The sequence below is a fragment of the Schistocerca cancellata genome, chromosome 2, assembly GCF_023864275.1.
Source record: "Schistocerca cancellata isolate TAMUIC-IGC-003103 chromosome 2, iqSchCanc2.1, whole genome shotgun sequence".
NCBI classification, from domain to species: Eukaryota; Metazoa; Arthropoda; class Insecta; order Orthoptera; family Acrididae; genus Schistocerca; species Schistocerca cancellata.
In genome coordinates this window covers 253,681,747-253,709,002 of record NC_064627.1, presented here as the reverse complement: position 1 = coordinate 253,709,002, position 27,256 = coordinate 253,681,747, and the positions used below count along the sequence as shown (strand labels likewise).

At 43.1% G+C, this 27,256-nt stretch overlaps 1 protein-coding gene across 2 annotated transcripts in view; it reads right to left on the bottom strand.

The window, feature by feature from the left end:
• Positions 1-27,256, bottom strand: part of LOC126161581 (Ig-like and fibronectin type-III domain-containing protein 1) — a 666,669-nt gene that overhangs the window by 109,859 nt on the left and 529,554 nt on the right. For both annotated transcript variants that reach the window (XM_049917526.1, XM_049917527.1), the window contains one exon: positions 6,864-7,025. In XM_049917526.1, the coding sequence (XP_049773483.1) occupies positions 6,864-7,025 (162 nt within the window). The remainder of the gene's footprint in view (positions 1-6,863; positions 7,026-27,256) is intronic.

Below are 27,256 nucleotides of genomic sequence, written 5' to 3'. Positions count from 1 at the left end.
GTGAATTTATAAAATCGCTTCAATCATTTGTAATAGCCCTGTATTTTTTACAGTATGAATGTAAGAAAGGAGAGTTCAATTAACACAAGTATTAATTTGTGTCCAGAAGCATACCGTGTCCTCTATCTGACAAGACACTCGATTACAGAGCAGAGGTTTCGTTCCTTTGTGAGTCATTTTACATTCACTAGTTTTGAGCGCTGCTGTACTGCGAGCTCAACAAACGAAAACGGAAAAAACCGCTATTCTGTGGCATCCCGACTTCTATTATTGTCGTCCTCTACATACTGAGTCAAGCTGACTACGAGGTGTGGTCAATTGTTGGGGTAACCAAATTCTCCGTACTGTATGTCACTAAATCATACTACGAAACATAGTGTAGGCCCCACATGGTTTTCTAAAGTGTGAATTGTTTGGTGTGTGCGTTTTATATGCGCGCTATAATAAGACTCTCAGCGAGGTTACTGATGGGACAAAATAACTTGGGAAGCGGTTAAAATCGAATGGCACTGACCGGTATTAACTGATTTCTGGCCGATGTTGATGTGAACTACCGGCAAAGCTGCGCTGTTTAGTGCATCGAGAGCGGAAGTGGTAACATAAATTGGTGATAGTTTAAATGTAATGTGAAGTTCATTTTGGAATTTCATTTATTGGCACACAGTTTTGTCTGCTGTCTAAAGCGGCTAGCAATCAGAAAGGAGTCCATATCAGTTACTGGCATTCGATTTCAAAAGACGCAGCTACTCCTATCAGTCACGTCGTAGGGTATCTTCTTAGAGTGCGCATATACTGTCGATGCAGTCAAGCAGAATAATTTCTTTTGTTGAAATAATTGTTTCGAGTCCACTTGCAAACCTTCAAAACGGATTAACGAAGATAAGGAGTACATTTTGTAATCGCCAGAGGGCACGTGAGCTCTGCCCAAGCAGCCACCTCAGGAGCCTTTGCAAACGGCTGCGTAAAGCATGATAAACAACAGCTTAGGCTCTCGAATAAAGCGAAAAAATCTATAAAATTGTAATGAACTATTTACAGCGAGCTTTAAATTGTGGATTTTTTTCTAAAACATATAATAATTAAAATTTTTGTACAAAATGATGATGTCTCTCATAGTACGAAGCCGGACAAAATCGTGTGTATTAACATTTCAGAAATATCGTTCAAACGACTGACGATTTTCCACAAAGACTTTGCTGCGGATGAAACATGCATTCTTCCGCGGATAGTCCAGTGATCTACCCTGCAAAACTGAATAGTGTGGTTTTGTACCCAGCAATATCGGGTAGGTGAAATTGACAGAAAAAAGACTGGGGGCCATGTTTCGGCACTGTTCTGCGAAAGACTGTCTCTGCCTTCGGCCTACGCCAGCGCTGAAATGCAGCTGCGCCGAAAGAAACTCTTAATTTTCTGTGAACAGTGTGCCAAGCAAACGTAAATTATACAGTAATTGCTGAAGCCATCATATTTCTCTTTGTGGTCGTCCATGTTATGCTTAAATTGCTAAATCTTTGACTGAGGGATAATAAACAATCATTTATAGATGCGCGTAAGTATTCTCTAAGGAATAAAGAGCGCGTACTGTAGATTCCAGGTTGAGATGGTTGTGCCCCTATTGCCCTTTCCCCATGTTGCAGACAACCGTGATTGTATTGTTATTGTTGAAAGAATGTGATGGTTAATGCTGCCAGTGCCGGAGACACAGATCATTATATGCGATGCTCGCATATTGCTTGAGGCGTTGATGATTGGAGAAACTGATTCGCTATACGAAGATTTCAATTTGTACTTAGTGGACGACCTAAAAACACAATTCCTTAAGTTTATCTCTCAAATTTTTAATGAATACGTCACGGAACAATAAAGTTGATAGAGGCGTAGAAACGCATCCAAGTACAAACTGTTTCAGATCTTGATTTTTCTCATCATTTCACCCATTAGCTATTTTTATATTGATACATTAATAATGTGCTACATTTCGGAATTATTGGAAATGACTGAAGTTGCATCAACGGGAAGTTTTATTTGGAATTTCTGTTTGATATAGTTTGTTACGAAACTGGAGTGAAGTCCGGTTTTTCTAGAATATTCTGAAAGATTTACAATACTTTGTGCGCAATTCGAGGTTACTTTCATCCCCATATCTAACCTGTTGTTGAGAACTGTTGTCGACACATTGGATTCAGCTGGAATATAGAAGACAGACGCTCTCAGCCTCGTAACAACTGAGGCGCTACTTCAAGGACAGGGAGCGGGCGCGATTTGGAAAGGTCGACATAACGGCCGGGACGAAGAGGACTACACCGTGGTTGGTCGCCAGTGTGTTGTTGCAGAATAGGGAGTAAGTATAGAAGGGAAAGTCGGCTGCAATCCATGCGCCAAAATTTAGTGCACAGGTGTGAAGTCTGCCATATTGAAACCGAGTTGTAACTGTTGTGTTTGAAACCAAAGGTGGATACATTTTATTTCATTATATTACTTGTGTGATTCAGCTGCTGGGCTTACCTACAAGTTAACAGTTGTTTGATGTACGGCAAATATTAGAAATACGTGTTAATAAGTTAAGCTTTAGCGCTGGGGGGGGGGGGGGGTGGGGGGGGGGTGGGGGGGGGGCACTCCCCATAGCTCTCAGACAAAGGAAAAAATATAGTGTGGTCAGGTATTTCAAGTCGCATCTGTAACTTTTTCATGGTTTCGTACAATTCGCCTTTCGTCTTCCAAAATATTAAAAATACTCCACACTTCCAGGTCTAGCTCCACGCTCCCTCCCCCTCCCCCCTTCAAACTACCGCATGGGCGCCCTTGAATGTAATGATCTGTTATAAAGAAAAATGGCCGCTGCAGAAGTGATTCAAATTCTAATGCAAATATGCAATGACATAAGCTTTCTCAGCTTTCGAAAAAATGAAGAACGGTAAGTGAAGATTGTTACATATGTAACTCGCTAAGAACTGACCGTAATCAATTCAAAATCAGAGCAATTTGTGCATAATAATTACAAGTAGCCAAACGTCTAATTCAGTAGCTGAAAACCGCAGAAAAACACTTTACTTGGTCAAAAATATTCTGCATCCATACGCTGCAAACCACTGTGAAATACACAGGAAATGATGCGTACCAGGTATGTCTTTTTCTCATTCACATCTGGAGTGCAGGAAGACTAATTGTTTAAATGCTTCTGTGCTTCAGATGCCAAAAATCAAACTGTATATTTTTAATTTTCGGTTTCTTTTGCTCTATGTCTTCATAAACACTGAAATACTGAGCACCTAATTTTTGAACGTGTTCTAAATTTTATTAATATTTGCCTAGTAATACTAGTTAAGGAAGTAGGCTGTGCCAGTTAAGATGGCTGATGTGTAAAGAGAGATTTAAAGAAAGTGTTACAAAAGGATTAACGATATTAAATGTCTCCTCCTGTAAAGTAAGTGATCTGGTTTTATGTTAGTGCATCAAGTTATTTATTTGTTTTATGTATGACAAGATTTTATTAATTCTGTGTAATCATATTGTACTGTGCATTCTGAATCAATATTTTATGCATTTTCATCCTTGTGTTAAATACAAATTAGCAGTTATCGAGTCGCTTATTAATTACTGCTGTTTTACGAACTATTATTTCAAGTTAACAACAGCCTTTTTTTTAAGATATGAGCTGTAAACAAAATTATAATAGCTTGGGTTGGTCAGATTTTTGGGTTTCAATGGCGTTTCTTTTCGTAAAAGTTTTCGTTTAACCGGTTGTGAATTTCAATGAAAATCTAAGGCTTCTGAAATGATCGAGTTATAGACCAAGTTTCGGATACAGTCCAGATTTGCTTGGAGTCGTTGGCGCCCGTGGGGAAGGGAAGGAATGTTCAAGCTTAGCGTCTCGTCAACTTTGTGACTGACAGATTGCAATCGGGGGGGGGGGGAGACAGTCGTGCAGCCAGTCACATTGCACAATATTCTGATTCTGGCTATAACTACAGAGTACGGACAACACAGTGAGCACATGATGCTCGAGAAACAATTATGCTCGATAAACAATTACGATTGACTGGTGGCTGGCTGGTTCCAGGTGATTCACATTGCGTAACATGGTGGTGATGACTTATGGTTATTAATAATGTGTAATGGCTGCATCTTATAAATGGTATTATGTATATTTTTATGGTATAGTCTGAATACTGTAGTGTACCTGAACTAAATTATTAAACCTAAGATGGCCAACTGTCCCCAATTCTGCGGGGCCGTCCCGGAATGATGGTTGAAATCCCGCTTTAGAATAATTAGTGAAATAGTCTCGAATTCCTGTAATTGTTAAATTACTGGTCTACGTGGACAAATCCTAGTACTCACTTATGTCTTACGAAGTACGATTCAACATTACGACTCGGCGTCTATATGTGTGAGTGAGTGCAATCGCTTTTGCACGAGAAGTGCAAGTGGAAGGGAAAGAAACATTGGGTCACCAAGCGGCAGTAGTGGCAACTGTTTTGGATTTAAGTTGTGCGCGCGGTGACACCACATTGGTAACTTGTATTTGTTTCTCTCGCCCAGTTTCATTAGCGCATTTCTTTGCCTACGTATGATTTTTTTCCTGTTTTACAGCTGCCCTCCTCTAGAAAAAGAGCATTTGTGTACTTGATATGTTTTGGGGTGTTTTTCTGATATCAGTGATCTATCCCTGTGTGTGTGTGTGTGTGTGTGTGTGTGTGTGTGTGTGTGTAATAAAAATGATAAACGAGAAACACTGTCCAAACAGGGAGCGCACGAACGAACCATTTCCTTCGATGTATCGACACTACGCGGAATTCGTTCGTTGTTGCGCAGAGCGGCGTGGTTTGACAAGATCTGCCGCGCTGCGCCGACCACCTTTCCTTGGTTTTGCGCGACGTGGCCGGTGTGGACGTTGCTTTAGACTTTTTCGCTATTTGGACTGCTGCCATAAATAAACTACTGCTGGCGATAAAAGATTTTTGCGAATGAAACTGTCTTGAAGAATGTCACATTACCGCCTTGAGCAGCTAGTAAAATACTTTATTTATTGTCCTTGAGTTAACAAAGTAATGTTAAAAACTCCACGCCTGGCGTACAGTCCTTTATTGATATAGGACGAAGATGATGACAAGAAACGGTGAGAATGTTCCAACAATATCGTGCTAAGAATGTGTCTGTGTACCTCATATATATTATAAAAGTGTATGTGTATGTGTGGATGTAAGAACGTTCCACACCTCCACATAAACCACTGGATCGATTTTAACCAAACTTGGTACACGTATCACTTACTGTCTGGAAGGATCCATTGTGGAGTAAGAATCACTTCTCAAAAGGGTGGTGGGTGAAAAAGAAGTGCAGCCCACGACTCGTGAACACCCAGGCTTTATTCATCCAGTATTTGAGAATGAGAGCACTTTGTGACTTGTAACTGACTTTAAACGGAATTTCAAATCTTTAAGAAACTTTTTCTCGCTGACGACGCCCACAAAATGATGAACGGAAAAAAGTTCATCGCTTACTATGTTTTCGCTATATTTTCGCTACTCATGCAGTAACTGCCACGTAAAGCTTAACATTTTGATTCGTTACATTTTTACTACTGAGTGTATTCGCGACGCACTTTGCAGACACTACAAGTACCACTGAATTTATCAGCAAAATTATATCATTGTACGACACTTCATTCTGGAGATATAACGTCATAAACACTGAGCTGCTTGGAAACGAGACTGCAGAGCGAAATTAGCTAGAGACAGAGGCGAAGTATGTATAAAAATTGGTGTGATATATATATATATATATATATATATATATATATATATTGGAGGGTAAAAAGGTCCTCCTAAACGCTTGAGTCGATTTCAGCCACATTTGGTGTACACGTTACTTCCTATCTGGAAAGAAATCCCGTCTGGTAAGAACCACCAACCTCATATTGGGATAAGGGTGATAACGTGGCTGGAGAGTGAGGAGGAAGAGTGGACAGACAGGGAGGAGGAAGGAGGAGATGGACGTATGGACGTAGACATGGGGGAGAAGGAGAGTGCAAAGGGGACAAAGAAAGGGAAGAGAACAGGGGGATATAGAGGGGAGGGTGAAATGGACAGAGAAAGGAAAGGGAAGATGAGGGACAGAGAGGGAGAGGAGGGGATGGACGGAAACAGGGGAGAAGGAACTGGACAGAGAGACAGGGAGGAGAAGATGGACAAAGAGAGGGGGAGGAGGTGGTGGGGAGAGAGAGAGAGAGAGAGAGAGAGAGAGAGAGAGAGAGAGAGAGAGAGAGAGAGAGAGAGAGAGAGAGGAGGAGAACAGAGAGAGGGGAAGCAGGAGATGGACAAAGAAAGGGAGGAGGAAATAGAGGGGGCAGGAGAAGATGGTCTTAGAGGGAGGAATGGACAGAGAAAGGAAAGGGAAGAAGATGGATAGAGAGAGGGAGAAGAGGATGGACAGAAAAGGGGAGGAGCAGATAGGCAAAGGGAGAGGAGAGAAGCAGGTGGACAAAGAGATGGGAAATAGCAGATGGACAGAGGGAAGGGCAGGAGCAGATGGACAGAGAATGACAGTTGGAGGAAATTAACAGATGGAGGGGGGAGGGTGTAGCAGATAGAAAGAGAGAGGGGCAGGAGGGGATCGACAGAGTGAGGGGTGGAGAAAGTACAGAGAAGAGGGACGAGGACGTAGAGTGAGGAGGAAAAGGAAACAGACAGTGAGAGGGGTAAAGGAGGTGGATATGAAGTGGGATGGAGGGAATGGATAGGGGTAAGGAGCAGATGGACAGAGGGGGGAGGAGCAGATGAACAGAGAGGGGGAGGAGCAGATGGACTGAGTGAGGGGAGAGGACCAGGTGGATGGAGACAATATAGCATTGCAGTACTGACCGACACCATCGACGATGCATGCCAGCGTCTCCTCGGTGTAGGCGGAACAGGAGAAGTGCGTCTTGATGTTGTCCGTGATAACGGTGTACTCCCCTCGGCACACGTCTTGGCAAATGTCGGGCACTCCTTGTCGGATGCAGCAGGGCACGTGGTTGCGTCCATCTGCAACAATACGGCACAGCGTCTGCAGGTGCAAAGGAGATACGTAAAAAATCGTGACACATAAAATAGGTGGTTAGGTAGAATGGTAGTGTTGAAGATAGTTTAATCATCAAAATTTGGTCATGGGAAATTACGTACCACCAGCTTTCCCCCTGCCAGTATCCCAAACTGTGCAACAAGCCATTGATTAATCTCGCTACTGTGACTCATTGAGTTGATGGCGTGGGATCCACCGGGTTGGGGGTGGGGGAGGGTGGGAGAAGAGGAGCGGGTAGGTCAACCGTAGGGCTAATCTCAATGGGTTTGGCAGAACATAGGGAAAGTAAAAAATACTGAACCCTATAGCATTGCTGTAAACTTGAATTGTTGTTGGTACGGTCTATTCTTGTTAATTCGAATTTAAATAAATCGAACTAGTTGCCCCGTTCCTAGGAAAAACCTCGATAAACCGAAGAATTCATAAACTTTTTGGTACAATCATAGATATGAGCATTTGTAACGACAGACCGCTCGAAAACACACTGTCATTTCAAAGTCAACGGTTATCTAACACTCAGCAATTTGAACTGTTTCGCCAGTTGTTTCAGTACTATTTGTGTCTTTCAGTCTTTACGTTACTCCTCTGTTTACTCATCAATGCGTAACGCATTATAGTATAGAAATAAATTTTGAAAGTTACTTCAAAGAGATAAAAATTTGCAGGATTCCGTCATACACGCAGATGCCAATCCTGAAGCAGAAATATTGTACTGATGAAAACTTATCACACGGAGGCAGGCTCTGAGCACTATGGGACTCAACTGCTGAGGTCATTAGTCCACGGAGGCAGGATGCGAATCCAGCAAAGGTGAGATCCCGCGGCTCTTACTGAGGTAGAGTCAACGTAGAGGGCGAAACGTTCTTGTCGGGGGTTAAATGCAGAAAGATAAGTCCAAGTAATTCTCTGTCAGTCTGAGCATAGGCAGATTACTACTAGTGAGGGTGGCACACCAACTAAAAAAAAAAAAAAAAAAAAAAAAAAAAAAAAAAAAAAAAAAAAAAAAACGCGTCATTTTCAAGAGGATTTGTGGTGAAAGTGAGAACGTTAATAAAATAGCTTATTCGGTATGGAAAAAATGAACTCGGAAGCGTGCTGGCAAATTATCACACATGCGATGTCCTCAATACTGACGAAACGGCACTTTTTCAAATGTTCCCGACGGAGCACAGAGTTTTAGAGATGACAAATCTCACGCGTAAAGCTGTTACTTGCAGTAAACGTTGCCAGCTCTCAGAAACTACAATAAAACCTATTTTGATAGTTAAGGCTGCTAATCCTAGATATTTCAAGGGTATCATTTTGTGTTTTACCTTTCCAGAAGAAAATTTCTATGACAACAAAATTGTTTAATGTGGCCGTTGAGCGCAGACGAAGACATAAAGAACAGAAGCGAAAAATTGTGCTATTTTCTGGACAATGATGCAGTTCACAATAATTACCGCCCCAGATAATGTGAAACTTCGTGTTTCCTCGGGGAATACCACTTCGAAAGTAATTAAGAATTTTAAAACTTTTGCGCGAGTAAGTTGTTTCTCTGATGTTGGATTACATTGGAGAGGCTCAACATAAAATTTTGACAGCGATGACTATGTCTGATGGAAAAGTCTTACCCCGACGATGGTTATGAACAGTTTCAAGAAATGCGTATTCATCACAGAGCTACAGATTCAGCCGGAACAACGGGAGGGTAGAGAAATGGGCCAGGGTTTCCACGATACCCGAGGCTGTGGTTTTTTTACTTGGAGAGCATGTGGCATTGGATGATTTCACCCACTTTGCCGATCTTGTGGAAGTCTGCAGTTCCCTTACTGACCTTGAAAGTTTGTCTAGTCCAGAAAATAAGAAATAGGACGGTGACGAAGCAGAAGAAGAAGTAGAAGAAGAAGACGAAGAAGCATAGCCGATTTCGCCTGTTATTCCAAAAGAGATAACGCTGTCATTGAAAATGTTGCGAATGTATCTTACAACGGAAGTAGACGGCGAAGGAAATGTGTTTCACCAAGCAGTCTGGCTGTCGCTAAAGCAGAAAAGCGTCACTGATTTATTTTCGAAATAAAATTGACGTTTCTTTGTGTATTTTCGGAAATTACAATGTGCCTTCCGTTTGAAATGCTAAAATAAATAAAAAATTAAATTAATAACCCTGTTAAAAAAAGAAACTTCGTTTTAATTTGAATTCTGTATCTTACGTTCCACTAACCTTTGTAAAGAAATAGGTAGCTATTGAAACTATAGTACTATTTTTAACATTATTTTTGTGAGATCCTTACTTCAACTATTTCCTGATTCTACCTTGACCAGTCAAACTTTTGCTACGTTGAACTCAGTTTTATTCGAATTTTTCCTGAGGTCCCTTGAACCTCGAACTGAACTGTATGTAGCTCGTGTGTTGCAATTAAAGGGAACAATCGAAACCATGAAAATTCACGGTTGATATAGCTGGTAGTTCAAAGTTTTGAACGTTTAAATAAGAAGTAGGCGGTTATACACCGACGGAAAAAAAATTCCACAACCAAGAAGAAGTTGTCCGACATAAACGAAAGTTCACAGAAGTGTTTCTATAATTGAAAGATAACGTCTATCAAAATTTCGCGTCATTCGCTTAAGAGTGGCGCTAGTATATGCCAGTATGAAGATGTAAATCAGGTTTGCTTTAAATACACGGTGCAACTTTCGTGAGCGATAGTTACCTTTGAGACTGGACGTGGTGAGCTTTTTTTTTTTTTTATCTTATGGGACTTAACTGCTAAGGTCATCAGTCCCTAAGCTTACACACTACTTAACCTAAATCATCCTAAGGACAAACACACACACCCATGCCCGAGGGAGGACTCGAACCTCCGCCGGGATCAGCCGCAGGACGTGGTGAGCTGATGTTAGTCTAGAATGCCTTTAAGGCGACAAAGACGCCATTGTCAGCACCTCAATGAGTCTGAAAGAGGTTACGTCACAGATCTACGAGAAGCTGGATATTTCTTCTGCAATATTGCAGATAGACGTGGCAGGAATGTGACAACTGTACTTGACTGCTGGCAACGATGGACGCGAGACTGTATGGTCGCAGTAAGACCCGGCTCCGGATGGCCATGTGGCACTGCCTACTAGAGGGAAGACCATTGCGTTCGGCGTGCGGCTGTAGCGCATAGTACTGCATCTGCAGCTGCTGTTTGAGCAGCAGTTGGAAGCACAGTGTCACAACGAACTCTTACAAATTGATTACTTCAAGAACAGTTGTCGGCCAGAGTGGCCGAGCGGTTCTAAGCGCTTCAGCCTGGAACCGCGCGACCGCTACGGTCGCAGGTTCGAATCCTGCCTCGAGCGTGGATGTGTGTGATGTCCTTAGGTTAGTTAGGTTTAAGTAGTTCTAGGGGACTGATGACCTCAGATGTTAAGTCCAATACTGCTCAGAGCCATTTGAACCATTTGAACAGAATTCCAGGGGGTGTTTTTGTACAGGATAACACTTGCCCACATACCGCTGTTGTAACCCGCATTCGAGCATATGTGGAACATCATCGGACGACAACTCCATCGTCATCCATAAGCAGCATTAACCATTTCTGTACTGACCGACGTTGTGCAAAAGGCGTGGAAATCCATTCCACAAACTGACATCCGGAACCTGTAAAACACAATCTATGCACGTTTTTCCAGCATTTCACGTTTACAATGGCGTATCTCGCTCTTACAGGGGCCTGTGATCTCGCCATTTTAATCACTTAAATATGTTACGCAGACAAATGTATTCCATGATTACGCTACATTAATTTTTTCCGTCTGTGTATTTAAGTCTATGTGCGTGTATGCATAACACAGAGGTGTTTCTGAAGTGAGGAAAGTCATACTACACATCCACATCTTTCAGAAACGCTGGTATGACGACGTGACTTTGAAACACGTATGTATTCAGTACCAGCGGTGGCGAGGTATGACAGAATCTCTGACCAGAGAGTTATTTATCGTTGCTAGTCTGCGCTTGACCGCGCGTGAGTGCAGTTGTTTTACGTGGCGAGTCGCGAGAGCATGTAGTTCTGTTCGAGAGCAGTAGCGCGCGGGAGACGTAGTTGTGTGTGAGGAGTCGGCGGGCGTCGACATGGGTCTCTGGTCTCGGTTCTGGACGAGGTATATTGTTAAATAAGGTAATGAAGTAGCGTTGCGCTCAGCTAATAATGAATGGTAATTGTAATTAATTTGTTCAAGAAATTCCCCAATAATAATTTCGTTTTCAAAGCAATCGTTTTTAAGAAAAGAATCATTACAATTGAAACAATATTTCCTATGCTTTTCCTCCCTGAATCAATTTATCAGATTAAATATTGCACAGGGCCTAAGGTCAGCGCAGCTGGCCTTATATAAATTTATCAGGTTGATCTTAACGTTAATTTTCTGGGGACTTAACATTTTTTGCACATTTTTATTATCATTGAGTTTTATTACTGTGGGGAGTTTACATTTGGGCCATTATTATTCTTTAATTTTGCAAGCAGGTTACGCTTGGTTCATTTTTATTATGCAGTTTTGTGGAAAGACAACGTTTCACTTAACATTGACTTTCATACTCTTGCTGGGAGGTTACGATTTCACTAATTATTAATATTTAAAATCATTCTTGGGAAGTTACAACTTGTGCAGCTGATGCGATTTATAAACCGAGCGTTGCACATATAATTAATAGTTGTATCGAGTTGTATAGTTAAATTCAGTATACCGTGTTTGTTAATATGTACAGTGCGATCATAAAATCTTTTTTACAGTTCTGTGCTGAGATAAAAGTTTTGATTTCGTTTGCTTATGTTGTTAGCCTTCCGATAGGATATTGCGCTCGATTTGAACATCGATGGTTTGGCGTAAATTTCAGAGAGAGTGAATACGTTTGTAAAGGCAGCGATGTAATAATTTACGAAATTGCATGGTGTTTAATTTGCTAAAAAGCAATTAAGGTTTTAACGGTTCTCTGCGGCTAGCAAGTGCCATTTCAAAGAGCGAGAGATACTCATTTCTATTATGAATCGAACGGGAGATGAAGCGTTTACTAATTGGATTCCGATTCAGTACCACCATGCGGTATTGGGAAAACATATAACAACGTGATGCTTGCGATAAGTCTTACGAGAAAATTACTTTTTTTCTCAAATAGCATGTGGAGATCAGATTTACGACATTCAGGGGTCTTTGACAGCTATTCGAGTGCACAACATCTATATGAAGTTAGTCACAAAGACGCGTTTTCAGAGCTTATAATGGCTAGCTGATTAATGGTACAGACTTTCCAAGTTTCTGGGTTGTCTGGTACCGAAGAAGTTACTAGAGACAACTGTTACTAAATTAATTGAAAGCTAATATTTGAAAGAAAACATTAGAAACGGAACAAAGGCTCGGATTAGTCACGAATGTGAAAAGAACCCGACCACGTCATTTTCAAGAGACAATCTGGAAATTATGGCTCTGGCTCTGAGCACTATGCGACTTAACATCTGAGGTCATCAGTCCCCTAGAACTTAGAACTGCTTAAACCTAACTAACCTAAGGACATCACTCACATCCATGCCCGAGGCAGGATTCGAACCTGCGACCGTAGCGGTCGCGCGGTTCCAGACTGTAGCGCCTAGAACCGCTCGGCCACACCGGCTGGCTAATCTAGAAATTATATTTAACTATTAACTTGGTGCTTAAGTTCGTAGCGTTTTTCAATAATTTTAATAAACACGTAACACAGAATTTAGTCATCAATAATATATTCTCCTTCACTATTTACAACAGTCTGCCAACGCTGGGATAACTTCTCGTTTCCGCGACTGTAGAAATCACCTAGTTTCGAAACGTAGAACTCGTCGAGCCATGTTCGGAGCGCATTTACACCCAGAAAGGAATTTCGTTGAAGGCTGTCCGATAGAGAGCGGAAAAAATGAAAATCTGAGGGCGCGTGATTAGGTGAAAACGGTGGGTGCGGAATGACTTTCCAACCTAGCTCCTGTACAGGGTTTTTTGTCAGTCTAGCAGAACGCAGGTGGGTTTTACCGTGCAGCAGCATCACTTGACGCGGTTTTCCTGCTTGTCGTTCTTGGTCTGCGGCTGCAAGAGGTCTCAGTTGCTGACAATACGTCAGTAGTGATAGTTACACCTCAGAGAGGCAGTTCGTAGTACACCACACCGTCGTTGTTCCACCAGATGCGTGACATTATCTTTCATCTTTCGTGGATGCGCGCAGGTTTATGTACGGACAGTTGCTGCTTTGTTTGGGCTCAGCCATTCTTTTCTTTTCCTTATGTTAACATAAAGACACCATTTCTCGTCACCAGTAACCATAGAGGATAGAGATGGTCGGTGTTGTTCACAAGCCAATTGACGAGGAGCAAGCAGAGATGCACATATGGTGCCTTCGCTGATTTTTGTGATTTGGCTTTTAGAGCATGCGATACCCATGCACTCCATTTTTTAACCTTCCACATTGTATGCAAATGTCGCACGATGGTGGAATGATCACAGCTCACCACATTTGCCAGTCCTCGAGTACAATGACGTGAATTATTGCGGATTAACGCGTTTAAACGATCTTCATGAAATTCCGAAGGTCTTCCTGAACGTGGAAAATGGAACCCCCTTTGAACGAGGAAACCATTTTCTTACTGTGCTCTGTCCAGTAGCATTATCCCGACAAGCGGCGCAAATCTTTCTGGCTGTCCCCGCTGCTGTCACCCCTCTACTGAACTCAGACAGAAGAATATGCCGGAAACGTTCCAATTTCTCCTCTTGGCACTCCACATTCTAACGTCCGAAGATCCACTCACTATCTCCAAATGACAAAACGGCAATGTGTAAACTGAGATAGCAACAGTGAACTACAAATAAAAATGGTACCTGATAAACAAATTCGTAGCAACCGGAATACCAACACACAAAAGAAAAACGTTACGAACTTATGCACTAACCTAATGATTTACGGAACGACGGAAAACCAAAATATGGACAGCTGGATGCAGAGATAAACTCAGCTTTTCCCGAATGCAGTACAAGTATTATTCGTGTAATCCAAGCTGACACTAGGTGCGGTGGCTAATGGAAGCATCTGTAAAGGCATTTCTCATTTACAGTCGCTCCTGTCAGCTACTGCACTGAGTGTCAGCTTGGAATGCGTGAATTAGAAACTCATCCACTGCGCCATGTTGCTCTATGGTAGCATTAGAGATAAGATTGTAAACCAGTTGTGTTGTCTTTTAGAATATCTTCTGAGCAAGTAATGTACAAAGTTATATAAAATATCAGAGATGTACATTGCATACACACTCAGGCCATTATCACAGTTTGTAAGGGAGCGACTGGCATTGGTAAAATACCGGGTGATCAAAAAGTCAGTATAAATTTGAAAACTTAACAAACCACGGAATAATGTAGGTAGGGAGGTAAAAATTGATAAACATGTTTGGAATGACATAGGGTTTTATTAGAACCAAAACAAAAAAAAAAAACACCCCATATTGCTAGACGCCTGAAAGATCTCTTGCGCGCGTCGTTTGGTGATGATCGTGTGATCAGCCGCCACTTTCGTCAATGCTTGGCCTCTCAGGTCCCCAGACCTCAGTCCGTGCGATTATTGGCTTTGAGGTTACCTGAAGTCGCAAGTGTGTCGTGATCGACCGACATCTCTAGGGATGCTGAAAGGCAACGTCCGACGCCAGTGCCACACCATAACGCCGGACATGCTTTACAGTGCTGTTCACATCATTATTCCTCGACTACAGCTATTGTTGAGGAATGATGGTGGACATATTGAGCATTTCCTGTAAAGAACATCATCTTTGCTTTGTCTTACTTTGTTATGCTAATTATTGCTATTCTGATCAGATAAAGCGCCATCTGTCGGACATTTTTTGAACGTTTGTATCTTTTTGGTTCTAATAAAACCCCTTGTCATTCCAAGCATGTGTGTCAATTTGTACCTCTCTATCTACATTATTCCGTGATTTATTCAGTTTTCAAATTTATACTGACTTTTTGATCACCCAGTATAATACTGATGTAGTATCATCCCGAAAACGCATATCGATGCCACAGGCATTAGCGATATCTCACTACAATCCGCAACGACGATCGGAAGGCACTCCTGAAGATACGCCCTTTCGGCGAGCACGGCAGAGCCGTCGCACGGAAGTCGTTACAGAGCTGAGCATGGACTCGCTGTGCCCCATTTCGAGATATCTAATGAAGCAGTCAACATTATTTACTTAGGTCACCAGTGCTATTCAAATCTCTGATGGAACTGTACTTTGTGAATGTTGAACTTGTACTTCAAGAGAAGAGTTTGTGAATGTTGAACTTGTACTTCAAGAGAAAAGTTTGTAATTGTGTGCATCAAGTGATGCTTTACTTCTCTAAGACAGTTGTAAATATTCCACATACTCCTGTGATAATAGATTATATAACGTTAAGTAATTCTTTTTATCATTCTTGTAACAAAGTAAACTAGTGTTTCAAATGTTATTCTTCCGATCAGCCATCTCTCAGAACAATGAAAGAATCCATAGTTATGACCGAACGAATGTAATTCCGTCAGTTTATAACAACTAATAAAAAATTAGCGCTATAGTACTCAGGATACTGGACTGCTGAGTTGGGCAGCCCATTTCACAGTAGGCAGCACAGAAAACTGCCTGCGAGGGGTAAGAATTAGGATTGCTGATATTTTTAAAAATACCGGGAATCCGATATATCGAAAAATATCATTATAGGCTCTTGACATACCAAGAAAAATTGTTGATATATGAAGTGGGGATTTTCCCGCACGACCATTTCACGAGTGTACCGTGAATATCAGGAATTCGGTAAAACATCAAATCTCCGACATCGCTGCGGCCGGAAAAATATCATGCAGAACGGGACCAACGACGACTGAAGAGAATCGTTCCACGTAACAGAAGTGCAAGCCTTCCACAAACTGCTGCAGATTTCAATGCTGGGCCATCGACAAGTGTCAGCGTACGAACCATTAAAAGAAACATCGTCGATATGGGCTTTCGGACTCAAGGCCCACTCGTGTAGCCCCGCCTGGGCCCGTCAACAGCCACGTTGGACTGTTGATGACTGGAAACCTGTTGCCTGGTCGGACGAGTCTCGTTTCAAATTGTATCGATCGGATGCATGTACACAGGTATGGAGAACACTTCATGAATCAATGGACCCTGCATGTCAGCAGGGGACTGTTCAAGCTAGTGGAGGCTCTGTAATGGACAGGGTGTGTGTAGGTGGAGTGATATGGACCCCTGATACGTCTAGATACGACTCTGACAGGTGACTCGTATGTAAGCATCCTGCCTGTTCACCTACATCCATTCACGTCCATTGTGCATTCTGACGGACTTGGGCAATTCCAGCAGGACAATGCGACACCCACACATCCAGAATTGGTACACAGTAGCTCCAGGAACACTCTTCTGAGTTTAAACGCTTCCACTGGCCATCAAACTCCCCAGACATGAACATTATTGAATATATCTAGGATGCCTTGCAACGTGCTGTTCAGAAGAGATCTACATCTACATCCATACTCCGCAAGCCACCTGACGGTGTGTGGCGGAGGGTACCTTGAGTACCTCTATCGGTTCTCCCTTCTATTCCAGTCTCGTATTGTTCGCGGAACGAAAGATTGTCGGTATGCCTCTGTGTGGGCTCTAATCTCTCTTATTTTATGCTCGAGGTCTCTTCGTGAGATACACGTAGGAGGGAGCAATATACTACTTGACTCCTCGGTGAAGGTATGTTCTCGAAACCTCAACAAAAGCCCGTACCGAGCTACTGAGCGTCTTTCTTACAGGTCTCCATCCCCTAGTACTCTTACGGATTTATGGACACCCCTGTCAGTTCCCTCCAGCACTACTTCACACATTAGCCGAGACCATGCCTCAGTTTGTTTGGCTCTTCAGTGTGTAATGTCGGTTTTAGAGCTGTATACTTAAGTACTGATTTTTTGTTAGATAATCTGTGCATCAACGAGCTAGCAGTCTGCCTATCCCCTTTAGAGCAAGAATGCACGTTCAATGTTGGCGATAACCTCTTTGCCAACAATGCGGTTTCGTCACATATCGCATTTGTGCGGAACACTTCATATCGACTTCGCTGCTGTTTCATTTCTGCCAACACCAGCGACCTAGCAGCTATAGTGTCAAAATTGCGTGGTGAGGCTAAACGTTCCAGTTTCTGCTGGTAGCGCCGAGTGCCGATTACGTCAGAGTTGCCCCTCACACGTTTCCGCCCACCGTAAAGACCAATCTTGTCATTTAGATTTTTGTTCATCATTTTCAGCATTTGTTTTTGAAGCATGCCAGTGTGAAGAAATAGCACACTACTTGCGTTAAGAATTGTTTATTAACCCAACTGGCATGCCATTTCTTCACATCGAAAATCTTGTTATTCCATTTACGCCGCTACCTCCCAGTGCAATCGGAGTTCTTCTTTTGTACCACATGTAGTTTCTTCACACAGTCGAAGAGAAAGATTGGACATGATGAAAGCTCAAAAAGTAGTACGAATTCCTTCATATAGTGAAAATAAAATCACGTTTTACTACATTTTCAAAAGAACGACTTCCAATATTTACCGAAAATTTGAAAAAATTATAGCATAAAAAATATCGGCATTCGATATTACTATTTTAATATCGATATATCGGGAAAGATGTGTCGCCGACATACGTCGAAGCTTTTTTGACACGTATCGATATATCAATATTTTGTTAACGGACCTACTAAGGAGGTCTGCGTAGAAACAGTCATTTCCCTCGCTCCCTACCGTCCCAAGGGCGCCAATGCTCAGTGGTATCGGCCGTCCCACAGATGTCTGCCTTGCTATTGTGTGTTTCGTTATCCGGCGTGTAATGCGATTCATTGGCAGAACACTTAGAAGGCGCAATAGGTCTACTAAAGAGACTGCTTACACCACGCTTGTCCGCCCTATTCTGGAGTATTGCTGTGCTGTGTGGGATCCGCATCAGGTGGGACTGACGGATGACATCGAAAAAGTACACAGAAGGGCAGCTCATTTTGTACTATCGCGAAATAGGGGAGATAGTGCCCCAGGCATGATACGTGAATTGGAGTGACAATCATTAAAACAAAGGCGTTTTTCGTTGCGAAGGGATCCTATCATGAAATTTTAAATCACCAGTTTTCTCCTCCGACTGCGAAAACATTCTGTTGGCACCCACCTACATAGGGAGAAATGATAATCACGATAAAATAAGAGAAAACAGGGCTCGTACAGAAAAATTTAAGTGCTTATTTTTCCCGCGTGCCATTCGTGAGTGGAACGGTAGAGAGACAGCTTATAGGTAGTTCACTGAACCCTCTGCCAGGCACTTTATAGTGAATAGCAGAGTAATCACGTATATGTAGATATAATCTCTTCAGGCATCTTTCATTAGTGCGCTATATTTTCTAGTTATTTACATCTGTCTTGTTTTGCTATTTTGTTTCGTTGCTCCTTGTCGTCTGCGAAGAAAAATATTGATTCAGTGACTAGTGAAACGGTAGTCATCGAGATTACTTCTTCCGTCTCTACAATTTATTCATAGCGCAATAACGGGCAGACGACTCGTAGTGGGAGTAGTGAAATAATACGGAATATAATAAAACCATGTGATCAGGAAGCTAGAGCAAGAAATTTTGAATATATGGTGATACAAATTAGTCTGTGAGCTGCCAACTATACTGACGAATCTGTAACAATTATTACAAAAATTTGAAAAGATGGTATTTCTGTTGATGAATCCCCTCTTTGTATTCCTGATAAAAACGACCCAAAACGAGAAGCATGATTGCGATAGGGGTTTGATACGAAAAACTATATAACACTTCTGTGAGACGAAAACAGATATGAAGCGGAACTGTATTTTTGTAAATTTTATAAAATCAACCAAATCAAAAAAACATCCAATTCATTTTTCAACAGTGTCTCTTGACTTTGCTTCATATTTTTTCTATAGAATTGCCAACTTTTTTAAGCCATCCTCGAAGAAAGAAGAGGGGCCTGTGCACAGCCACTAGCACACGAATTCTACTGCTGCGTTGTCATCAAATAGGAGTCACCCAATTTGTTCTTTCAGCAGTCCAAACATCGCTCGTAGCAGTGTGATGAAACTGGACTATAAGGAGGACATTCCAAATTTTCCCAATGAATTTCGCCGGCCGAAGTGGCCGTGCGGTTAAAGGCGCTGCAGTCTGGAACCGCAAGACCGCTACGGTCGCAGGTTCGAATCCTGCGTCGGGTATGGATGTTTGTGATGTCCTTAGGTTAGTTAGGTTTAACTAGTTCTAAGTTCTAGGGGACTAATGACCTCAGAAGTTGAGTCCCATAGTGCTCAGAGCCATTTGAACCATTTGAACCCAATGAATTTCCTCCAGTTTTCTCCCTGTTAAGACAGCACAGTGTGGCCTTGCACTGTCGTGCAGAAAATTCACTTTTGGGATCGGTTACCAAAGCTTCTATAGCTTACTCCTACGAACGAAGCAGTTTCGGAAAGGTGTATGCGCCGTTATTTTACAGTAACGTCCTGCACAGCACCTTGCTGGCCAAGGTACGGTTTGGGTAACACGAAGACAAGCAATGGAAACACTCGCTGTGTGAGGACGGGCATTGTCTTGCTGAAATACGGGTGGTTAAAAGAGTGTCTCTGCAGTGCCGTATGATCGTTAGCCTCGCGTGCCGTATGATTGTTCGCCTGCCTGTGTTACTTCCCTTCAAGTGGGCTCTCCCAAAATTCCACTGTTTCGTTTATATCAGCCAGCGTCAGTAGTATCGTTGGTGTGTGTCGTTACGTGTTGACGTGAACGTTTAAGTGTAGTTCCTTTGTTCGTTTGTTTCGTTTTTGTCACTGTTAAAATGCTGAACGTGTTTTTAGTCGAACAAGTGTTCAAAGCTGGCGGTAAATACACAGTTTCAGTTCGTCAAACATTTAATTCAGTTTTCCCGGAGATAACACTCTCACATCGCGATACTGTGCGAGATTTGATTAACAAATTTCGAAGTACGGGTTGAGTGACAGATGCACCGAGAAGTGGTCGTCCTAGCGTTTTGTCTGAGGATAAAGTACTCGATATTTCCGATAAAATGTCCATGAGTCCGAACAAGTCAGTAAGAAAACTCGCCCAGGAAATCGATGTTAGTGTCGAAACGGCCCACACAGCTGTAAGGAAAAAATTATAACTTTTCCCATACAAAGTGACAGTCGTGCTGATGGTTTTGATGATCGCATAATTTCACAGGGACTTTGGCCTCCACGATCGCCTGACCTAACACCACCTGGCTTTTTCTTCTTGGGTGCAGCGAAAGCAACTGTCTAAGCCGTCCAAAATCCGTCGATGAATTGAAAACTGCTGTATCCACTTTCACTGCTTCTGTTACAGAACAAATGTTACAGCTTGTGTTTGGAAACATGATTAGACGAATTGAATTGAGTATTCAACAACAGGGGGGGGGGGGGGGGGCGGCACTTTCAACATTTACTGTGAAAATTTGTAAGTAAAAATGAATATCCAATAAATTAATAACTTCACTGAGTTTCATTTCGGTATATTCACTGCGGCCAGAAAATACCACATCCCATGCTGGTCTGAAGAATGCAGCAACCTACTGGAAGAATTTAACAGAACAGAAGATGAGGGCACTGCCCAGGCTCTTACCGGCCTATTGGACGAGGGACTAAAACAAAGATGGCACAAGCTGATGGAACAAATGGATTTCACCCAATCAAGCCGTAAAAGCTAGAGTCTCATGAGAAAGCTGGGAGGAGCCAACTACAGGAAGTCAGCAAGGCCAGTATCCACCCAAACAAAATCAGCAAGAAACCCAGGGATAACGCCAAGATAACAGTGACTCCTGAGCCAAGAAAAAACATAAAAGCTCAGATGACTGTGGCACTGCAGGAATGTGAAGGAAAAGCCGACATGTTCACGGCAGCAGTCCAAGAAGAAGAGGTGAAGATGGCACTCCAACACACTGGCAGGGAAGGCAGCTGGACGATGCAGACAGCAAACAACGAAATGGGACTATACAGACTATTCGTGTTGTGACTGTGGCGAGGTACAAACAATGGACCATCTTCTGGTTTCTAACATTCATGGTTTCAGAGATGGCTCTCTGATGTCGCTCCACAAGTTAACGGACAATGCCAGGAAATGACTCCATTATCTTAATGTTACTATGTAATTAATTGTCTTCCATTTATGTGATTTTTGTTCCATTTAATGTAATAATGTAGTTTCCCTGACATAATTGTAATGTAATAACTGATATAATTTGTTTCCACATTGTAAGTTCCAGACGTTTATTGTGATTTATATTAATCTTATCTGTTCTTTGTAAAATGTATCTGGCAGATCGAACGAGAAATAAATAACTGCGGCATACGGCACTGCGGAGAGACTTCTTGAATATCCCGTATAAGTCCAGCATGGTATGCCATGAAGTGCAACGAAACAGGGCGTAGAATATCGTCGACGCATCGCTGTACTGTAATGGTGCCGCGGATGACAACCAAAGTGGTGCTGCTATGAAATAAAATGGCAACCCAGACCACCACTCCTGGTTGCCGGGCCGTGTAGCGAGGACAGTCAGGTAAGTATCCCATCGCTGTCCGGGGCGCCTCCAGCCACTTCTTCGGCCTGGAGTCATTGACTGGAGCAGAACTGTCTTCAGCGATGAGTCTCGCTTCGAACAAAGCCCCGACGACCAGTGAAGACGTGGCTGGAGACAGCCCGGACTGCTGTGGGATACCAACCTGAAAGTCGCCCGCCATACGGTCCAACAACTGAGAGTGGTGGTCTGGGGTGCCATTTATTTTCATACTAGGACCCCTTTGGTTGTCATCCGCGGTACCCTTACAGCACAACAGTACGTCGACGATATTCTACACGTCGTTTTGTTGTCCTTCACGGCAAGCCATCCAGGGCTTACACTTAAGAAGAGTAATACCCACCTGGGTAGGGCGAGAGTTTCTACTGCATGTCTTGGTGCTTGCCAAATCCTACCTTGCCCAGCAAGGTCGCCGGATATCTCCATACCTGAGAACGTCTGCAGATTTACGGGCAGGGTCCTCCAACCATTCGGCATTTTGACGATCTAACACGACAACTAGCCGGCCGCGGTGGTCTAGCGGTTCTAGGCGCTCAGTCCGGAACCGCGCGACTGCTACGGTCGCAGGTTCGAATCCTGCCTCGGGCATGGATGTGTGTGATGTCCTTAGGTTAGTTAGGTTTAAGTAGTTCTACTTTCTAGGGGACTGATGACCACAGATGTTAAGTCCCATAGTGCTCAGAGCCATTTGAACCATTTTGAACACGACAACTGGACAGAATTAGGCACGATATCTCTCAGGAGAACATCCAAAAACTCTGTCAGTCAATGCCAAGCCAAATATCTTCGCCGGCCGTTGTAGCCGTGTGGTTCTAGGCGCTTCAGTCCGGAACCGCGCGACTGCTACGGTCGCAGGTTCGAATCCTGCCTAGGGCATGGATGTGTGTGATGTCCTTAGGTTAGTTAGGTTTAAGTAGTTCTAAGTTCTAGGAGACTGACGATCTCAGATGTTAAGTCCCATAGAGCTCAGAGCCATCTCAACCATTTTTTTGTATTTGTGATGCTGCCGGCAGGTGCAGATATGCATTGTATACTTGCTCGGCATTGATAATATCTGTGCTATCGTGCACCGACCTGATACAGCCAGTTGTACTTTTCAAACATGTAACTCCTTTGTTTCGAACAGTGCTATCATATTTTGTTATATTTCGTTCACGTTGAGGTGGGAGTTCTGCATTTTGCGTAAGTTTCACAAGATTCCACATACAGATTCTGACAAGTGGAGGCCACATGACGTTTGGAACGCGGATTTACTGTAAACTTCGTACACTCGTAGTACTCCACGACGACAACAAAATGTGTAAGCAGTAGCGCGGACTTCTCAAGCGTTACTGAGAAAATCGCAAGATAATTTCGGTCGTCGAATATATATCTGTGCGTGGCCATTTTAGCCACGAAGCGACTGCAGCCGAGTGGTGACGGCACGGTAGCTCAGCGTGTTCGGTCAGAGCGTTAGTTTCCCTTTCTAATAAAAAACTGAGCGAACAGATGAATGAAAAAACTGAACGGGTGTCATCGGACGTCCGCTCTGAACAAATTCAGCGAACAATATAGAACAAGATATATTTTTTTAAAGACACTATTAAAATACACTCGATACTGCGTAACCAATTATCAGCGCCGATTTTTAAGGAAATACTGCGTTATGCATAGTTTGCTTCCAAACTATAGTCTGAAAGAGAGATTTTTGAAAATGTTAACAAGGTTTGTTTATCCACAGAAAACGTCAAAAGACCTTGCGTATGCGGAAACATAGCGTTTATTCAATGGAGCTGGTGCCGTTTAACTTTATGTTTTCCATGTTTTTTTTACGAAAAATACCATCCTGCGACTTGTACTCGCAATATCGAAAACGACGATTAATTGTACATCTTTCGAAAGCCGTTTGTGCCTGTCAAAACTTGGAGGTAACAAGTCGTTTCGGGCTTCTTCCAGGTATAAGAGATTTCTCAAATCACGGACAAGCATACATTTTCAGTATGACTTCATGCATTTGGTCCTTTACTAGTCGATAGTTATGAATATTACATTGTTTGTGATAATGAAAATTAGTAGACTGCCAAATAACATTGTAAATTTAATAAAATTTCATCCAATTACACGTACTTTCCCCATTATATCAGTTGTAAAATAAATAATAAAGAAAATGACTGTGTTGGAAATAAAAAAAAACTGACGAACGCAACTCGATCCAGCGGCTTGAACGCCAAACACTAAAAAAAAAAAAAAAAAAAAAAAAAAAAAAAAAAAAAAAAAAAAATTGTTCGGGACCGACATCCAATGACACCCATTCAGTTTGTCGATGATCCGTTCGCTCTGACCGAACACGCTGAGCTACCCTGCCGGCACCACTCGGCTGCCGCTGCTTCATGGTTAAAATGGCCACGCACAGATATATATTCGACGACCGAAATTATCTTGCGATTTTCTTAATAACGCTTTTGAAGTACGCGCTACTGCTTACACATTTTGTTGTCCTCATGGAGTACTACGATTGTACGAAGTTTGCAGTAAATCCGCGTTCCAAACGTCGTGGCCTCCCCTTGTGAGTTATTTCCTTTATTTACGGAAACCGCGTATCTTGTGAATGCATTTCTAGTCGATTCGATTTGGCCTGTATTTCACCCTTGGTAGAACTTGTGTATCGGTTTTCAGTTGGTGGCAAAGTGGCTAAACCTCCGCCAGCCTGCGACGTGAGCCTGCTGGTAGGTGGGTGGCCCCCGGTCCTTACACGTGAGATCTGTACCCTCGCAGTAGCGCGGAAAACATCACTCGTGCGGAAGAGGCCACTGTGGCGGAAAACAAAAGGGGATGAGCTGACTAAGAGCCTCAGGGAGCGGAGACTTGTCATAAGCGACTAGGGATTAAAGAGGGGGAGCGGGAACCACGTTGGCGGAGTAACGGACGACGCTTTCGTAAACACGGGCTTCCGGAACCGTGCCGCGGGCAGGACTTAATAAAAGGCTAACGGCGGCGCTGGCAGCAAGGGAATATCCGAGAGGTGATTATGGAAATGAAAAAGGGACGAGCCGGCGCTGCGATCAAAGAAAACGCCTCCTCCGAGGAACCTGCCTTGCGAGATATGACAGATTTTCAACGTAATTGACCTTTTTGAAGTTGCTGTATATAATTTTGTAACCTACGCAAAGACCAGGCTGCGGACAAAGGTTAATACCAAAGATCACTGCGCTTCACAAAGGCGGACGTTTTTGGAACTGGAGACTGTAATTTCTCTGGACAGTAACCCCTAAAGCTGCTGTAAATACCATGGCAGTTCGCAAACTAGCAGAGTACACAGCAAGTACTGATGTGGCAAAATATTATGAATGCTTCTTCCCTCGAGGAGTCTTCTTTTGCTATTTTACACCTTAGCTTTTATCTCGGGGTATGCACATTGTGTTTATTAACCCCAGACTTCTGTTATCATTTGTTGTAATAGTGCTGCGCTGTGACGGTGGTTTCTTCGTTATTTATAGACAAACTGTTTAGGTTTTTTATATGATGGCAATTCTATGCTTAAAACGTTAGTCGCCCCAGTAACAGGTTACCCAATAGGAAAGTGTTCAGTTTCATTGATGGTCTTTCCGATATTTCGTAGTATCATTCAGAACAAGGATATAATGTACGAAAGAACACCACACTGTCCAATCACATTAACCACCTGTCAAAAGCCTGAATAACCTGCTTTTGCAGTCATGACTGCTGCGAGACTTACAGGAAGAGAGTAAATGAGGTTCTGGAAGATACCGACAAAGATCTCAAGCCATGTTGGCTCCACTGCCTTGGTCAGCTGTGCTATGTTCCCCGGATGAGAATTTAGGTGCCAAAGTCCGATCGAGGTGGCCTAACAGATTCTCGATTGGTTTTAAATCCAGGGAGTTTGTTGGTCAGGGGAGTACAGTAAACTTTTTCTGGTGCTCTTCGAACCACGCACGTACATTGCGAGCTCTGTGACAAGTTGCACTGTCCTACAGGTAGATGCCATCCAGCCGAGGATAAACAAACTGCATATAGGGGTGGACGTGATCCACAAGGATGGATGCGTATTTGTGTTGATCCACTGTGCTTTCCAACATGACTGAATCATCCAGGGAATCTTACAACATTCCCGAGATCATAACGCTTCCTTTTCAGGCTTGGACTCTTCCGAAGATTGCAGCAGGGTGTTTGCTTCCAGGCGTTTTACACCATACACGCCAACGACCATCTGTAATCTGAAAAGACCACCCGTCGCCACAAAGTGGACGTCCAGTTGCACTGTTGACGATGAACAGCAGTTAGCGTGGGTGCATCAACCAGGTGCTTGCTGTGGAGGCCCGCAGCAACTTTCGATGAACAGTCATTGAGCAGACACTGTTGGTAGCTTCTTGGTTCATGTGGGCGGTCAGTTGCTCAACAGTTGCACGTCTGTTCGCCCGTACGCATCTCTGCAGCCATTGTTCACACCTATCACTCATGGCCCGTGGTGCAGCACAGTTACCTCGGTGCCGGTTTTTGGACAGCGCCATTTTGCCTTGTACGGTATAATTTAACCAAGGCAGTATGTGAATAGTTTACGTACTCAGACGTTTTGGGAACGCTTCCACCCTCGGCCCGAAAGGCAGTGATCGTGCCCTTTTGGACGTCAGGAATATCGTTCCGTTTCCGCTTAACAAAACGACACGCTTTATATACCCTTCACTGCTAGTGCTGGGTCCTGCGTCTGAGAGTGGCTACTGCATGTTGACGTCGAACATAACATTAATGTGGCCGGACCGTGTATATACTCCTTGAACGCTCGTTAGAGGTCCATTCCGTGTGGGGCACTCTTTCTCTCCTGAACTCCAACTGGAAACAGCGTGAGGTTGCGGGCAATGAGTGTAATGGACAGGGGGCGCTACATAAGTAGTGTGCGAGAAGTTGTTAATTTGGGTTGGACTTGAAGCGTGCTCGGATAGCCGAAGTGTTTAGGCGTCTGCTTGCGTAAAGCGGGAAATCCGAATTCGAACCCCAGTCCGGCGCCGGCCGGGGTGGCCGAGCGGTTCTAGGCGCTGCCGTCTGGAACCGCGCGACCGCTACGGTTCGAATCCTGCCTCGGGCATGGATGTGTGTGATGTCTTTAGGTTAGTAAGGTTTAAGCAGTTCTAAGTTCTAGGGGACTGATGACCTCAGCAGGTAAGTCCCATAGCGCTCAGAGCCATTTTGAACCCATTGCGGCACAGGTTTTCAATTGCCGCCACTAAATTCATTTCAATGCCCGGCTATGGGCGATGTCAGAATTTATGTTCCATTTCATGAAAAATATAGTGCTTCTATGTGAAATCAATGTCACAAACTACAATCATATAAGTTTTTGATAGTTGTGAGATAACTGTGATGCCCAAAAACCCAGTTAATGGTTTTAGTTTAGTGTGTACTTTTTTGGGCAGTTAATATTCGATCGAGTGTTACACTTACATAATCTAACCTTTTAGTGCTATGAAGTGGAAAGTTACCGTTTGTTAGATTGAGATCACAAAGGTGGAAAGCTATAATTATTGCTGGGATTAAGCTGTTGAGATTTAGTTGACGGAGACTTTGGTATGTGTGA